Genomic DNA, 16,844 nt, shown 5'->3' with positions numbered 1-16,844 from the left:
ATTAATTTCTATAATTTCTTTCCAAAAAAAGATACTGACTGCAAGCGTTTGAATGGTATAGTGCATAATGTTACAAAAGCTTTTTATTTTAGATCATTGCTGATCACTGATCATCTGATCAAAGAATCCTTAATTTTTTTTTAAATATTGATGATAATAATAATAATAATAATAATACATGTTTCTTGAACAGCATATCAGAATATTAGAATGATTTCTTAAGGATCATGTGACACTGACGACAGAAGTAATGATGCTAAACATTTAGCTTTGATGACAGGCATAAATTACATTTTAAAATATATTTAAATAGAAAACAGTTATTTTAAATAGTAAAAATATTTCAGAATATTACTGCTTTTGCTGTATTTTGGATCAAATAAATGCAGGCTTGTTAAGCAGAAGAGACTTCTTTAAAAACATTATAAATCTTACTGTTCAAAAACTTTTGACTGAGTGTGTATATACCAGATAAAGTAATCTCTTCAGAGATTCACAATAAATTAGATACTCAGCTAGTATATGACAGTTCTGTGGATGTTGTGTTTATGTAAGAGTGATGTTCCATTTTGTTCCAGAGCCTTTTAGTCAGCTCCTTGTGACCTTACACCATAAAATGAAAAGAATTAGCTGTTAAGAAACTCGTACCCAACCCAGCAGGGCTGTTGGGTAACATTTCATGAGACATTATGACATCAGCTCCATCTCATACTTTTGAAACATAGCAAACCCAAACATTCCTGTAATAATGATGGATGAAGAACTAAATGCAATTAGCATTAAAAACCCAATTCTCCTCTTATCAAAAATTCTACATCAGTTCAATGCACATCTTAAATTTCAGGTTCAAATCCAGCACCTCCTGAGCAGAAAGTTCAGCATGGGGGAGAAGAAAGACTGGAATCTAAAGATCAATTTAAAGCACTGCAACAACCCATTGGTATTTGAAGACAATCCTAATCTGAGGTTGTAAATTTGTGGGTCAAATCCAGGACAACATTAAGAGCACTGAGAAAAGGTATTGATGCCCTCTGCTGGTCAAAGGAAAATATTTGTTGCTGATTGTAACTGGGTTTCAACCTGTTCATAAGTAGTCACTCAGACATTATATTCAAAGACAGACATCTTAATACTCAATGTATAATTTATTCCCAAAATCATGGAAAAATAAAAATAAATAAAAACCTTTTTTTTAATCTTTTGTATAGCTGTTGTTCTAGTGTGTTACAGAAAGGATTTTAAAGGCTAGTCCTCCAGCAAGATGTCCACCTCTTCCATGGGCACTCTCAGACGTAACTCCTTCTCAGTCATAAGGTCTAAAAACTCTTGCGCACGTTCAGGAAACAGCTGCACTGCATCCATGTACAAGCCCTGCAAATACACACACATGCACAAACACATTAAGTGCACACACTTTCACAGTAACTTGCTTCGCATTGCCTTGGGTAAGTATAGTGAATCTTACCTTTACCCAGGGCACTGCCTGTAGGGCCTTATAGAAGATCCCACTGCCCCTCTCAAGATTCCCATCACACACCTGTAGAAAACACAAAGAAACAGCTCACATTTCCATACCTGTAGCTATTTCTGAACATGTTTCTAATGTGTATTACTTTACCATGAAGTTTAGATACATTCTCCAGAGCAGAGGACAGTGTGCTCCATGTTCTGTTGCTGTAGCGTTTTCAAACAGACAGCGGATACGGTTGCAAAGACCATTATTTGGGAGGACAGACAGGGCTTCTCCAGGAAGATGAGACCTGGACAATGACATCAGTTACCAAACCAGATTAGTGTTATTACCTAGGTATCTAACTTTTAACTAACTTTAATTAATTGGCTCTGCAAAAATCTCAACCAACTGTTCTTTCACCATGGCTGTAAGGTGACATGAATGAGATCACTGTTATAGAATATATTAAATGGCTATGATAGTGACCTTTGCTGCAACGCTGAGAATGCGGCACACTTGTGTCACATGTTGAAATATATCTTGACACATTAGCTATGATGTGTTAGACTGAGCTTTGCCAGAGGTGTTTGTGTTCACACACAAAAGAGCACAAGAACCGATAACAAAACAATTTAAACTACACTGATGTTCAAAGGTTTGAGATCAGTAAGATTTTTTAAAAAGTCTTTTATGCTTGTTAAAGTTCAAAAACACAAAAAAAGGTAACATTATTGCAATTTGAAGTAACAGTTTTCTATTTTAATATACTTTAAAATATAATTTATTTTGGTAATGCAAAGCTGAATTTTTGAGTGTCACACGATCCTTCAGAAATCATTCTAATATGCTGACTTATTATCAGTGTTGGAAGCAAACATTTTTTTGAAACCTGTTATTTTTTCAGGACTCTTTGATGAATAAAAGGTTAAAAAGTTAGTGTAAATTGTTTCAAAAGATTTCTATTTTAAATAAATGCTATTATTTAAAAAAATAAATAAATAAATAAAATAATATATATATATACACATACATACATATATATATATATATATATATATATATACACATATATATATATATATATATATATATATATATATAAATATATATCAAAGCACAAAATTAAGCAGCACAACTGTTTCCAACTTTAATAATCAATCAACATATTGGAATGATTTCTAAAGACTCATGTAACACTCAAAACTGGAGTAATGATGCTGAAAATTCAGCTTTGCTTCGAAGGAAAAAATTCTATTTTAAAGTATAATAAAAAAAGAACACCACTATTTTAAACTGAAATAATATTTCACAATATTACTGTTTTTTTCTGTATCCTTAATTAAATAAACGCAACCTTGCTGAGCAGAAAAGACTTAAAAAACATTTTAAAAAATCATAGTGATCCCAAACTTTTAAACGGCAGTGTAAATGAGAAGAAAACTAAATGAAATGACAAAAAAAAAAGAAAAAAAAAAATTGTGTTTTTTTCCCCTCACCTCTGAACAGAGTCTAGCATCTGTTTGAGTCGTCGCTCTGCAGTAATGGCGAAAAGATACGGCACAACACTGTCAGTTTTCTTTATCGCACTGTGGAAAAACCTGCGGGCACGACCTGCGCTGTGATAGCGGTTCTCTGTTTGAAGATAGAGTTGCCATAACGAAGCGCTGGAGGGCAGTAAGGAGAGGGCATCTGTAAGTGCCAGTCTTAGCCGGGAGAGAGGAAACACACTGGTGTTGGCGTGATGGCGCAGCAGTGCTACATGCTGGACAGCAACAGACTCCCAATCTGAAAAGGCCTTGGGTCTCCTTAGAGATCCATCTGTCACTTCTGAACTCATGTTGCTGGAAATCAGTTTTTGGATAGCCTGACTGTACACGGCATCAGCTGCATCTATCCCCATTGTGAGGTACTGAAAAAGCCCAAAACATCCAACCAGGCTTGACATTCTGTGGAGTTTCTTTGGAGCTCCAGTGCTCTGTTCAGGAAAAAAGCTCAAAAGGGCCTGCTCATAGGCCTTTTTGGCCTTCAATATGGCCACTGGGTTAAGCTGGCCAGAGAAAGGTGCGTAGGCAGCACCCTCAGCCAATTTAGTGAGAATGTAGACAGCTTTGGAAGTGGTAACTGCCCCATTGTTAGAGGCCTGCTCTATCTCTAACTGGGCATAGAGAAAGCACAGGTTACAGAGAACAGGGTCATTAAGACCTCTAGTCACGCCCATGCCCAAGGCAGTGTCAAATACTTTGCGTGCCTCCTCCAGATTACCCAGAAGCCACTCCAGATGGGCATACTCTCTCCAAAGTGCAAGGCTGCCCCTATTATCTGGCTCTTTTAGCAGTCGCTTTGCTAGACGTTTACTACGCTTCCCCTGAGACTTCAGTCGCCTTTTATTTCCGCTGCGTAAACATCTCAGCACCTACAACAGAAAAGCAAAAAAGAAGGTTGCAGACTAACACAAACAGTTCTTTAAAAAATCTTTCAGATCCCATAAACTACTACTAAATAAAAAAATATTATATTTAGGCAAAATAAGAAAAATGTACACATCTTCATTCTGTTCAAAAGATTACACCCCTGACTTTTCCTTCTGGAACATCAGAGATGAGCGTATGAACCTTCAGTAATAGTTGCATATGAGTCCCTCAGTTGTCCTCAGTGTTAAAAGATGGATCTCAAAATCATAGTCATAGTTTGAAAGGTTTCAAATACACAAAAATGCTGGAAAAAACAGAATTTGTGGGATCTGAAGGATTTTTATAAAGAACAGCAGGCAGTTTAACTGTTCAGAACAAACAAGGGACTCATGAACAACTATCACTAAACAAAACAAAACAAAACAAAAAACAGTGAATCATATAGGTTGCAACACAGTATTAAGAATCAAGTGTATGTAAACTAAATAAAAAAAATAACAGATTTTGTATGATCCCTCTAATTTTGGTAAAATAATTAACATTTTGCAGACCTAAACTGTATATTCATATAATTTGTATGAACCTTAAGATTATCATTATATAATTTTATAGAATTTACATTATATTTAATATTATAATTGGGGGGGATATGACTAATAGTCATGAAAATATTTTTATTATTATTATGAAAATAATGTCACAATGTATTGTTTTTTGTTTGTTTACTTGTTTTTGAATGAATGAAAAATTACCTGTTTTTTCAAAAAATGTATATTTATAGTTTTGTTCTCACACACAAACCTTTAGTTTCTCATACTGTAGCCAGCAGAGGGTAATAGCAGCTTGATCCTGTGTGGAGACGAGTGGGAGAGTCTGCTGTAGAACATTCTGGAGAAACTCCTCCCCTGCTTTGCAAAGTCCTGCCTGCCTCCTGCAGTCACTCAGAAATGTCATGTGACCCACTGCACAGGTCCCAGCTACTGAAAGGTCATTAAATGTTAGTGGTCGCTCCGGGTCTGGGCCCTCTTCAAGAAAGGCGAGATCGTCCAGTAGAACGTTTGAGGAAGAGGTAGAAAACCTCCCTGAAGGTCCAGGCAGACCTAGGAACTGCAGGAATGACAGAATCAACTGCAGCTGGAGATCTGGTCTGTCTACTCGAATCATAGATGGGCCGATATCATCATACAAGACCTGCATATAGGCAGAGAGAGATTTATGTGCAAATGGAACATTTATAACACCATTTAAGATAATGTGATTATGCCTTAAACTATAAAGTTTAACATCCATTTTGAAACCATTCAACTCATCAGGTTGTTAACAAACATCGCACCTGCCTGTCAGGGTCCTCACAGTCTTCTTCTGATTGGCCCTTGGTTTTATCCGGTCTCCATGGCAACCAGTGGTTTGCCTCTCGGGACGCCTCCACATCTAACCAGATCTTCCACTTGGGCCAGGTCTTGTCTTTGATCTCTGAGTCGTCCTGCTCTTCTTCGTCTTCATCATCTGCAGGCCACAGAGTTCACTGTAATGTTAGCTCTCAGAATCGATAAGAAAGACTTTGATTTGGGGGAAAAAGAAGGTTTTGATGTTTTGGAATTGAGCATCAACAACTGAGTTGGCCAGTTCCTTGGTTTATCTGAATCTCAAGCATTCCCTATTACCCATGTCCAAGTAAAATAGTCAAAAATACCAAACATCAAATTGCCTTTGCACCAAATGCTGAACCACTAGCTATACTACAGTGCTTTCACAATGCTCCACATCAATGTGTGTGTGCTTGGTTTGAAGACCTGGCTCAGGTGGAATCACCCATCCTCCTCTCTCCTGCTGAAGCATCCAAGCCTTCCATCCACGAGCCCCACGTTCCCCAATCCTGGGCTCTCCGCTGTCCCAAAAAGGCTCAAAAAAATCCACCTGGACACAAAGAAATAAATATCCTGAAAACACAAGTAGAGAAACAAATAAAAGCAAATAATACAAAGTTCCCACACATTTTGACCAATGGATTTTTGTGATTTTTCCATTCAATCGTAATTAGTGGATCAGAATTTAAAAAATCTTTTAAACGTTTTTAATAGAATTCATTAAATATTTCAAGGCTTTTAAAAGACAGGTATTTCCAAGTTTTTTAATAAGCAATTGCTAGCAGCAATATTCCCATTCACATAATAGCCCTATAAAATGTGCACTCAGCTGAACAATGAAATCTTGTTTTATTTGCCGTCATTACTTAACACTGAGCGCCAAAACTCCATAATACTGCAGTACCAAACCCAGCCAGCACTGAAAACTTTTTCAACCAATCACAGAAAGACACCAGGAGTGGTCAGCCAATCACATTCTGACTGGATGATTAATGCAGCAGCAATGTGCACCACCCACTATGCCATGTTACTGACTGCTGTCTCTAAATTTCAACAAGAAATGCAAAAGGAACGTAGGATGTGAGGTGGGCATAATATGAGCAGTCTATCACAATCCGAATCCTGTTTTTAATAACCAACAATCAGTTTCTGATCATATCAAGTTTAGGACAGGGAGCGTTTTAATTTTCTAGGAATCTTTAGGTCTTGCTCAGCAGAACGTGTATGTGGCTGTTGACAGGACAGATATTTCTGCTGTTGAAGAAAAAGTTTGTTTTAAAAAGCAACAGTGCATGTGAATATGCTTCTTCAGCAAATCCTGTGACCGAAACAAAGAGGGTAGAGAAACTACAGTTTCACATGAACACACAAACATATCTTGCTGTATACAATTATGCCTCTGTTCTATATACTTTATACTAATTTCTATAAAATTTTAAATATTTTACCACAGATCCTATGTTTATCTTAAATGAAATGTAGGGTTACAGTTTCATTGCACGATGACAACTACATCTAGTTGATTATTCTGTATTAAATAAGCCCAACTTTTACAGAATGGTGTTAATCCTTTTGTGTTTGAGTGTGTACCTGCTGTCTAGTGGGCAGGCCTTTCACACTGTCCGGCTTGAAGAAAGTGAAGTCCAGAAGGGCTTGGAAGAGACACACAGCTTTTTCGGTGTGACCCGCCTGCCGCAGGAAATGACACTGCTGTAAAAAGATATCTGCCAGACAAGAGAAAACACTCATAAATTAAATGAAAATTGAACCAATACAGACATACAGATTTAACTGATACTGCACTGCCACCTCTGAGCACAAGAGGGCAGCAGATAGTCACAGAGCCGTTCAAGGAATCATTTTCTCAAAAATGATCTTTTACTCACACACGTTGTTCCTTACCTTTACGACTTTTAACTCAAGAAACATAGAAAGGATTTAGAACACCACGAGGGTCAGTAAATGTTAAATAGATTCTATTTTCTAGATGAACTACACTGCCATTGAAAAGTTTGGCATCAGTAAGATTTTTAATATTTTTAAGTCTTTTTAGATCATCAGCTTTTCAGAATTTTCAGCTTTGCATGATTGTTCAGGAATCATTCTAATATGCGGATTTGTTATCAATGTTGGAAAGAGTTGTGCTGCTTAGAATTTTTTTGGAACCTGTGATACCTTTTTCAGGACTCTTTGATGAATAAAACAATAAAAAGAACAGGATTTAAAACAGTAATCCTTTGTAATGATACACACTATCATTCAAAGTTTGGGGTCTGAAAATTGTTTTTATTCTTTCTTTGTTTAAAAGAAATTAATACTTCGGTTAAACTGATTAAAAAAAAATAGTAAAGACCTATACTGTTAGAAAAGATTTCTATTTTGAATAAATGCTGTTCTTTTTAATTTTTTATTAATCAAAGAATCCTGAAAAAGCATCACGTTCCAAACAAAAATATAGCAGCACAACGGTTTCCAACATTGATTACAAATTAGCATTTCTGAACGATCATGTGATACTAAAGTATGGAGTAATGGCTGATGCAAATTTAGCTTTGCATCAGAGAAATAAATTATATTTTAAAGTATATTAAAATAGAAAACTTATTTTAAATTGCAATAATATTTCATAAATATCTTTTTCCTGTATTTTTGAGCAAATAAATGGAACTTTGATGAGCATAAGAGACTTCTTTAAAAAAAAAAAAAAACATTAAAAATCTTACTGATCCCAAACTTTTGAACAGCAGTGCGTACTTGTTTCAGAACCTCAGACGTGCATTTAACATTGACCCTTCACATCACAATGACAACGTGAGACCTTTATTTGCATTTCACTATAGACCTCATAATCAGTCTGATCCAATCTGTGTAAAAATAATTGTATGTTTGAGTGTAAATTTCAGCTCAGTTTAGAAAATGTGAGCCCAGTGAGTTCTGATCCAGACACATGCTGCACACACTGACCGATCTATCAAGGTAATTGTTTAATTAGGCTAATTGAGAAGCCAGTGATAGAGAGCAAAGAACAGCAAGGGGCCTGGCTTAAAATCTAAACATTCATTCACACACACACACACACACAATGTCACAGAGGTTTTAACGCCTGTTCATTTCGGCGAATCCCAATACGGGGAAGCCCGGGACAGTGATGTTTGTGTTCTCACTGTCTGTCTCTCTCTAAACAGACCCACACAATACACCCTCTAAACTAGCTGACAAACAACATGCCAATCCACTTCAAAAACACCACATCATCACCTTTTACTGTTGCCCGCCAGTCGATCCCTGCCACACACACACACACACACACACACACACACACTCTTGCATTTGTGGTTTACGGGGACTCTCCATAGGCGTAATGGTTTTTATACTGTACAAACCCTATTTTCTATCGCCCTACACCTACCCTACACCTAAACCTAGCCCTCACAGGAGACTGTGCAAACTTTTTGAATTTCATAAAACACTGTTTAGTATGTTTTTTAAGCCTTTTGTTTTACGGGGACACAGGAAGTGTCCTTATAAACCATGTTTACGTTGTAGTACCCATGTCATTATACACATTTGTGTCCTCATAAACCACAAATGCCGGAACACACACACATACACACACACAAAAAGAGCAGACAGGCCGAAACATACTACAAAATGTACACTTGCACAAACTGTACATGAGGTGCTTAACTCTACAAATATTTATGCATGTAATCAAAACACGTTTACAGTTTCCACCAACTGCTGTCACAGCAACATGAGGGGAGGGAGAGAGAAATAACCGACGGCTGCAAATTCACATCTGAACAAGTGAAACTCTAACTATGACAATGCAAATATTATCTGAGGACACTATGAGACATTAACAAGAACATGGTGGAGTCTAAAAGATGCTAAACACATGATGCATTATATTTAACAAGTATAAAATATCACTATACCTAAAAGGTCTTCCTGGGTGCCTGGAAGTGGAGGGTGAGATACCATACTGCCATCTTGGACTGCACTGAGCGTGCTTAAACACTTTCCGAACACACTGTTGACCTTTGACACCGAGAAAGTGCTGAAATGACTCTGTGTGAAGAGAAGATACTTTCTCCATAAAGGAGCGCTGTTTGGATGGATGAACACTAGTTTCTTCCACTCTTTCTGAAGGGTGGCAGGCTCCCATAGTTCCTTGCACAGGTGGAGTTTCTCCAGTTTCAGGTCCACATTGGCAGGGTTACTTTCCACTGCCCTGTCCACAATGGACAGCTTCTTCTCCAGCACGGCACGAAGAGACATCTTTTTCATGTCACCATCGTCTGTGTCACTGAAAGCAGAGAATGACCCAGAACCGAAGGCTAGTTCATCCTGATCAGAGACGGAGAGAGAGAGAGACATTTAAGTTACGTAAGGAAACAACGAAGCTGGCACATTTCCTCTCTGGAGGCCTACCTGGAAGTGTACAAAGTCCAGCCACAGCTGGATGTCCGCAGGATTCTCCCTTAGCTTTCTGTTAAACTCCTCCACCCGTGCACTCAGAAGGGTACTGCTGCTGCTCCTTTCAGCCTCAACATCCTGTTGATCTACCTTGACCTCTGGTTGACCCTTGCCCTCCAGCCACAGAGAGGTTCCACGGTCATAGATGCCTAGTGGATTTACCCATGATATGGGTGCCTGGGTGGAAGAGCCCTGCTCTTCAGTGCAGGCTGAGAGCTTGATGTAAGAATCAGAGATGATGGCATTGCCCTCAGAGAGTACGGGCAAAGCAGGCTGACTATCTGACCTAAGCAGCTGACGGGTGGAAGGACAGAAATAGCGCTCGGGTTTCTTGTCCACACGCTTCTTCTCTGGGCCTCCATCATTCCAGTTCACAGCCTGCGTCCTGAAGTTTAACCCCAGGCATGAGACTCCCTTCCTCTTATACCTAAAAAGCAGAAAAATATGAAAGGTTTTAACTGAACTGGTGAAGAACCACTGAGCTTTTTCCTCAGAAACACTGCAGAAAATATGAAGAAACTTTTTAGATTCCATCCGGGCCTACTGACAGATGAAGGACAAAGTAAAAACCAAAGTTGGCAGGTGTCTGAGTGCGGATGAGATAACTCTCAGAAAGTGAAGGAAAGTGATCGAAGGCTAGGGATTTGTATCCTCCGGAGCAGCACTTGACCTTCTCAAGAAAAGAGTGCTGTCTTGCACCTCTGTACACTCATTCTGTACACACACTTCACGCATGATACCGATCAGCTTTAGAGAAGTGTGTATGTGAGAGTGGGATGTCAGGAGAGAGGGACAGTGAGAGAGAATGTGAGTATTGATTGTGGTCTCTAAAGTTACAGATGGCAGCTCTGACACCAGATTAAAGCTGATAGGAGCTGGAGAACTGCCAGGTGTGAGATTTGTTGCCTCTGAGCAGCTAATAAACCGTTCACTATAGCCTGCAGTGCCAGAACGCTGGAGTAAATAAGACCCAGAACGACGCTTATGGAGCACAAGGGTACAGAACCTTAACTACAGCTGCATGCTGACATCAAAGTAAACCAGATTTACATTTCCAGAAGGAAACATCAGTGCTTGCAAGGGAACGAAGGAAGTTTTAGGCTTTAGTTTTGCATAAATGAAATGAGCCATTAGAACCGCTTTGCCATTGTCATGGCACTCAGTATGCATCTTGTTTTGTTTTGTTTTTTTACGGCTGAGCATGAGAATCTGACAAACTGACAATGCCGTTTCAGTAAAAACGCGACTTTAGAAGTTTGAATAGATGCAAGAAAGAAAAGACCATTAACTATTCAGTATGCCAGTTGTGTCCAATCCTGCACCTGGAGGGTAGTATGCTGCCCAGTTTAGCACTATCTAGCTCCAACACACTTATCTAGAAGTTTCTAGTGAGTCTGAAGACTTTGATCTCTTTGGTTCAGGTGTGTTTAATCAGGGTTGGAGCTAAACTCTCAGGTTTGGACGCCTCTGCAGTATGCAACATCACAAACATTTTAAAAGTGAGTGTGTTTAAACTGATAACTATCAAACCATAAACAAACAAGTGCACATTTAACAGATCATCAGTAAAGGTGTTTACATATAAAGCAAACCTTGGGAAACAGACAAAATCTTATTGCCTGACATTCTAAACATTATATGTTAAAGTTAACAAACTAAACTTTAAAAAAGCCAATATAGACATGTTTATTAAAATGATCTAAATCAAAAGGCAGTGAGTACAGTAAGTACCAGTAAGTACAAACTCAGTAGCTTAATTATAAACAGAATCCTTCAAATAAAAGTTAGTTAACCTAAGTCAGCACATTAAGGTACTGTTCGTTCATGTCAGGAGCTTTGCGCATTCATGTTTGAACACACTTTTTGTGCATGCAAAGTATTTGTACACATAATCTCAAGAAAAGCTTGTACCGACAAATATATGTTATTTAATGGTATTTTATTCATTAAGGTATTGATATAGAACCTAGTGTTGTTGTAAAGTAAGTTTCATTCATAGTATTTCCCTTGAATCTGTACAAAATATAATACTACTTAATAACCTATAAACGAGCTTAATAGTTATACGCTACCAGTCAAAAGTTTTTTTAATGTTTTTTTTTTTTTTTTTTTAAATCTCTTCTGCTCACCAAGCTTGTATTTATTTGATCCAAAGTACAGCAAAACATTAAAAAAATTTAAAATAAATGTTTTCTATTTTAATACATTTTAAAATATAATTTACTCCTGTGATTTCAAAGCTGAATTTTTAGCATCATTACTCCAGCCACATGATCTTTCAGAAATCATTCTAATATTCTGATTTGCTGCTCAAAAAACATGTATTATGTTGTATTATGTTATCTGAAATAGAAAATCTTTTGTAACAGTATAAATGTCTTTATCATCACTTTTGATCAATTTAAAGCATCCTTGCTAAATAATATACTGACTCCAAGCTTTTGAATGGTATAGTGTATAATGTTACAAAAGCTTTTTATTTCAGATAAATGCTAGGACACTAAGGACTGGAGTAATGATGGTGAAATTTTAGATTTAATCACAGGAATAAATGACATTTTAAAATATATTCAAATAGAAAGCAGTTATTTAAAACCGTAAAAATATTTCACAGTATTACTGCTTTTGCTGTGTTTTGGATCAAATAAATGCAGGCTTAGTAAGCAGAAGAGACTTCTTTAAAAACACTTTTGACTGGTAGTGTACCAGTTTGACAGAATAAAACAAAAAAGTTTTATGCTTTGTGTAGGTAAAAATACTCCCTTCCTTATCTTCTGAGTGGGCATTTTAGATATACAAACTGTGTATTATTTTTAAAATGTAACATGAACATTAGAGTAATTTAAACACAGCTTTAGTGAGAATATAAAGCAAAATAATGAAATTAAAAAGCCCAAACGAGTATTTTCAGCGGCAACTAGCAGCAACAGTATTTAGTCATCTAATCTCACACCTTTTTTGAAAATGTCACACTTTTTCTGAGTAAAAAGTAAACACATATTATCTGCAGAACAAAGTTTAAATGGAGTCTGCATGTTAATCATTAAAATAATTGCAACTGCGGAGTTAAAAAAAAGTGTGCGTGTGTCACAGGGAGGACAAAAAGTGTTTCTGGAGTTTGGATGCAGACAATTTCATGCAGATTTCAAAAGGCAGAAAACCAAAGCTGGGGTTATAAAAGCAGTTGAAAGAGACACATGAGCACAATACACACTGCAGCTCTCATATGCACACAGTCGCAGTGCTCCCCTGCATTATAGAGCGTCTGGCACCTGCTGCTGCTGAGACTGGCTGACCTTCAGAGAGCCAAACAGAAAGAATGAAAGAGGAGAGCATCTGTGTGTGAGACAGACAGACACACAGAGATAGTGAGTAAAGTTACCTGGCTATGTCTCCCCTATAGAGGGATTTGTATTCCCAGTTGGCACGGTCAGCTCTTCTGTCGATACAGAAGGGGGAGTCAGTGGGGGTCTGGAGGTCATCCAGCCACATAAAGGTCTCGCTCACCCGAACTTGAGCTTCCTCCCTGCAGCCAAGAAGATGAAAGACAACGGCTTTAAAAACAACACACACACCATTATCCAAAAATCCAGGGTTAAAAGTCTCCTAAATAGACAGCTCACAATTATGGTTCATGTTTTGTGCATTTCAGTGTTCCAAAACAATGCAAACAGCAATGCAAAATGCCACAAAAAGACACTATATATAGCTGTGTTGTCATTCTACTAAACTTCTACTTTGATGTTTAGTGGAAGAAAGAAAGTCACACGAGGATGAGTACATAATGACAGGATTTTCACTTTTGGGTGAACTGTCCCTTTAAAAGATTAAATGTGTGAAGCCTTTTAAGCCTGATATAGATGTAAGTGGGTACAAAGATCAGAGACTGACTGTAGATCAATGTACTGCAGGATTTTCTATGAACACACCTGTCAGCGTTCTCCTTTTTTAGCAGGTCGCTGGGGTAAACTGTGTCTGATTCAGATCCACTGCTCTCCGAGTTATCTCTGCTCCTCTTCTTCTTGTGTTTTTTCTTCTTTTCTTTCTTCCTCTTCTTCGATCTGCCATAGCTGTCTTCTCTCTCTTTACGCTTCTGCTCTCTGCATAGACAAAGAAAAGGAAGTTCAATATGTCCTCTGATAAACAGACACTCTGCAGAAGTACACCTTTTAGAGTCAAGTTATTATCTGAATGTGTTTAAACATGGATATGTGTAAATATTTATAAAACTAGGTACTGCATTTCAAGCCTGGTCAATAACAGGCATAACAGTGCTATATTAATTTAAATGCTTACTTAGTTTTGAATATTAAACAGACATTAAAAGAAACATTATTTATGATTCATTTACTTGTACATGACATCTTAATTTTACTCAATACACTTTAATGTTGTGTGTACAGGATTTACTTTAAAATGAAATAAAAATGGACAGATTCTCTTTTAGTTAGCTCTTTAATCACACAATAAGTTCCACAGGTGATAAAGTGAATTTATTGAGTGATTAACTGCATTGCGCTTTATAGATCGGTGACCTTGTGGTAGCTGGTTCTTCTGCACCCTCTCGCACTTTCTCTGTTGCCCGCTGGTGAGTCTTCAAAGCATCTTCTGTGCTGAAGCTCTGATTACTCAGCCATTCCAGATCTGCTGGAGCTGAGAGAAGAAACAATTTAGCTCAAACCAAATTAGCTCTGCTGGCCTCTTAACAACTGAATAAATCAGTCAGTCATGACAGACAGCCTGTGTGCGCATCTAATGTGATTTGCATGCAAATTGTGTCCGTTAAAGAGGGTTGATTCCTTTAAGCAGGGAGAAGGACAAAAACATGATGCTATCTGTTACTCTGTGGACACCCTGGGAAGCAGCCAGATGCATTGCTGACCTGGCCGATATTCTGCACAAATCTCCCCACGGCAGCAGAGGTTATCTGCATGCAAGAGCAGTTTGTTCTTTTCTACTGTACTCAATGTGAGAACCGTCCTTTCCCAATAATTTGATATTGATTAGTTGAGATGTGTGTCTTCATCTAGCTTATTAAGTGCTCAAAGATGGGATCCACTCAAACAGAACGGCTGACTGATTACAGTGCGTTGAATTGCAGCCAGATCCATAAAGGGCCGGTATTTGGCATACAAGATCATTTGTGTGCTAGTTATTGGCGCTTATTAGCATCCCTATCAAATTTTGCACACTTTGAACAAGCCTTAAGTATTAAACTTTGCAGTGCACAAATGTTTGTGTATGGACATAATGACTTTTTTCATAAACAAGCAAATTTGTTTACAGAAAAAGCAAAAATCTAGTTTTAGCTATTTCAACACTGCTGAAATAGTTCCTAACATGCTGAACAATGTTTTTGTACTTTAAACGATTCTCATTTTATAAGTGAGGAGCAGAGATGCTTCAAAAAGGATTTAGTTCAATGCAGTACTTCCCAACAGATTTATCACAAGTCATTGATATTTAAGTTTCCCTTAAATTAAAATTGACACTATAACTTAAACATAAAGGCTGTTATGCATATATTATTACTGTTGAACAACGTGTAATGCAACTGCACACAGTTACAGTAAATCATTTAGCAGTTATAGTACTAAAACAGCACAACTGTTAGGCTTCGTTTCCAGGTTCTCTTTCTTTGATGCAATATCAAGTGCATCTGACCTGATCGCGTATAAAGCTCTGAACACAGGTCAGAGAGAGCTTACCTCTATCCTCAGCAGAGTTCTTATTGCCTGACAGTCCTGCGAAGGACGGGAAAAGAGCCATGTTTCTTCACACAGATCAAAACAGACGCGCTCCGGTTACGTCATCCGTCTGCGACTCGGAAGAAAAGCATGCGGTGATGAAAAGACTCATTTCTGTCAATCGGTTCTTTTGAACAATTTGTCTTAAAGACCCAGTTCCAGAAATGATTCAGCAATTCATTATGTCATGACATAATTACGACATATAATAATAAAAATCTCCTACCTCAGTAAAGTTTTAGCATGTTTAAACCAACGCTATTTCTTATGCGTGTTTATAAAAATACCACACAGGCCAAGTCATAAATATATGTCACAGTTCGTTTAATTTGTAATATTCCTGCTAATATAGTAAACTTGCATTTCACCCCATTAAATCATCCAAATCCAAAACTTTCGTCAGTTAACAGCACATTGCGAATTCGGTTCAATGAATCAGTTGTGGATTCGACGATCTCTCGAACTGATTCAGTCCACTGCGTAAATGCATCGTTAAACCTTTTTAACTGGTTCAGCCGATTTATTTAAAGGATTTGACAAAAAATAATGACCAGTTCATTAACCCCAGGGGGAAATAGTGTGGAAAAATGTTTTCAATGGCGATTAAAACATTAGATTGTACAGTAGATTACGAACATAAAAGTTCATAAAAAGTTCATCTATTATAGTAAAAGTTTTGCTAAAGTTTGCTGTATATATTTAACAAAGCGTTGTTCCTAGTAAGTGAAATTCTTTCATTATTATCACCACATCGACATATTTATTTATTTCCGTTGCAGCAATCTTCATTCCACCCTGTTTGAAGTGTTATTTATTTTTAAATTTGCAACTGTATTCAGTTCGCTTTATATACAGCGCTCTGTGCTTACCATTGCTTTCTAGAAACTCAATTAAACCTGTACTTTCTGGATGTGAAGATATCTCACGGTGAGCCTATAATATGAGATCTGATCCCGGGAGAGAAATTTAATCAGCCCTGTCCTGTCTAACCGAAGGGCTTGTTGGCCCGTCGGTTCCAGTGCTGCTGCGTGATCCGGGACACACTGAGCGCAATGGCTTGACGCATTGCAGGTCTAACGTAACCAATCAGAGACGCCGTTACAGTCACGAGCGGATTGCAGGTCTCAGCTGGCCAATCATAAAAGCTGTGACATACTGAGGCGAAATCTCTCTAGCGTCAACAAAGACAGAGGACTTGATGCAATAAGTAATATTCCGACGAAAGAAACTAGTGCCTTTTAGAGAAGTAGTCCCTCAAGATGTAAACTGTTCTTAGACTGTTTTTAGTACTGTGAGCCTAAGAAAATATTATACTGGATGTCGATTTGTCCTTAATTTTTATATATAGATTCTGTTAATTTTAATAAATAACTGACAATTTAATTTG

General features: G+C 37.6%; 1 protein-coding gene across 1 annotated transcript; it reads right to left on the bottom strand.

The window, feature by feature from the left end:
* Nucleotides 1-1,126: 1,126 nt before the first annotated feature.
* On the bottom strand, nucleotides 1,127-16,491 carry nrde2 (NRDE-2, necessary for RNA interference, domain containing). The gene is made up of 15 exons (XM_051134111.1): nucleotides 16,327-16,491; nucleotides 15,419-15,527; nucleotides 14,246-14,363; nucleotides 13,640-13,810; nucleotides 13,093-13,236; nucleotides 9,666-10,137; nucleotides 9,170-9,581; nucleotides 6,822-6,955; nucleotides 5,658-5,781; nucleotides 5,198-5,370; nucleotides 4,666-5,055; nucleotides 2,950-3,866; nucleotides 1,619-1,760; nucleotides 1,466-1,537; nucleotides 1,127-1,371 (listed from the first exon to the last, which is right to left on the bottom strand). The coding sequence occupies exons 2-15, from the start codon at nucleotides 15,477-15,479 to the stop codon at nucleotides 1,246-1,248; spliced, it is 3,456 nt and encodes a 1,151-aa protein (XP_050990068.1). The 5' UTR covers nucleotides 15,480-15,527; nucleotides 16,327-16,491; the 3' UTR covers nucleotides 1,127-1,245.
* Between the last annotated feature and the right edge of the window lie 353 nt (nucleotides 16,492-16,844).

Source organism: Labeo rohita, chromosome 17, assembly GCF_022985175.1.
Source record: "Labeo rohita strain BAU-BD-2019 chromosome 17, IGBB_LRoh.1.0, whole genome shotgun sequence".
Classification (NCBI taxonomy): Eukaryota; Metazoa; Chordata; class Actinopteri; order Cypriniformes; family Cyprinidae; genus Labeo; species Labeo rohita.
The sequence above is the reverse complement of the archived record's forward strand: the minus strand, read 5'-3'. Positions and strand labels throughout refer to the sequence as shown.

Excerpts from the sequence above, each read along its gene's own strand:
- nrde2 (XM_051134111.1), bottom strand. The coding sequence starts at position 15,479 with ATGGCTCTTTTCCCGTCCTTCGCAGGACTGTCAGGCAATAAGAACTCT. Across the intron at positions 13,811-14,245 it reads GAAGAACCAGCTACCACAAG|AGAGCAGAAGCGTAAAGAGA; the intron begins GTCACCGATCTA and ends TTGTCTATGCAG. Across the intron at positions 9,582-9,665 it reads TGGACTTTGTACACTTCCAG|GATGAACTAGCCTTCGGTTC; the intron begins GTAGGCCTCCAG and ends GTCTCTGATCAG.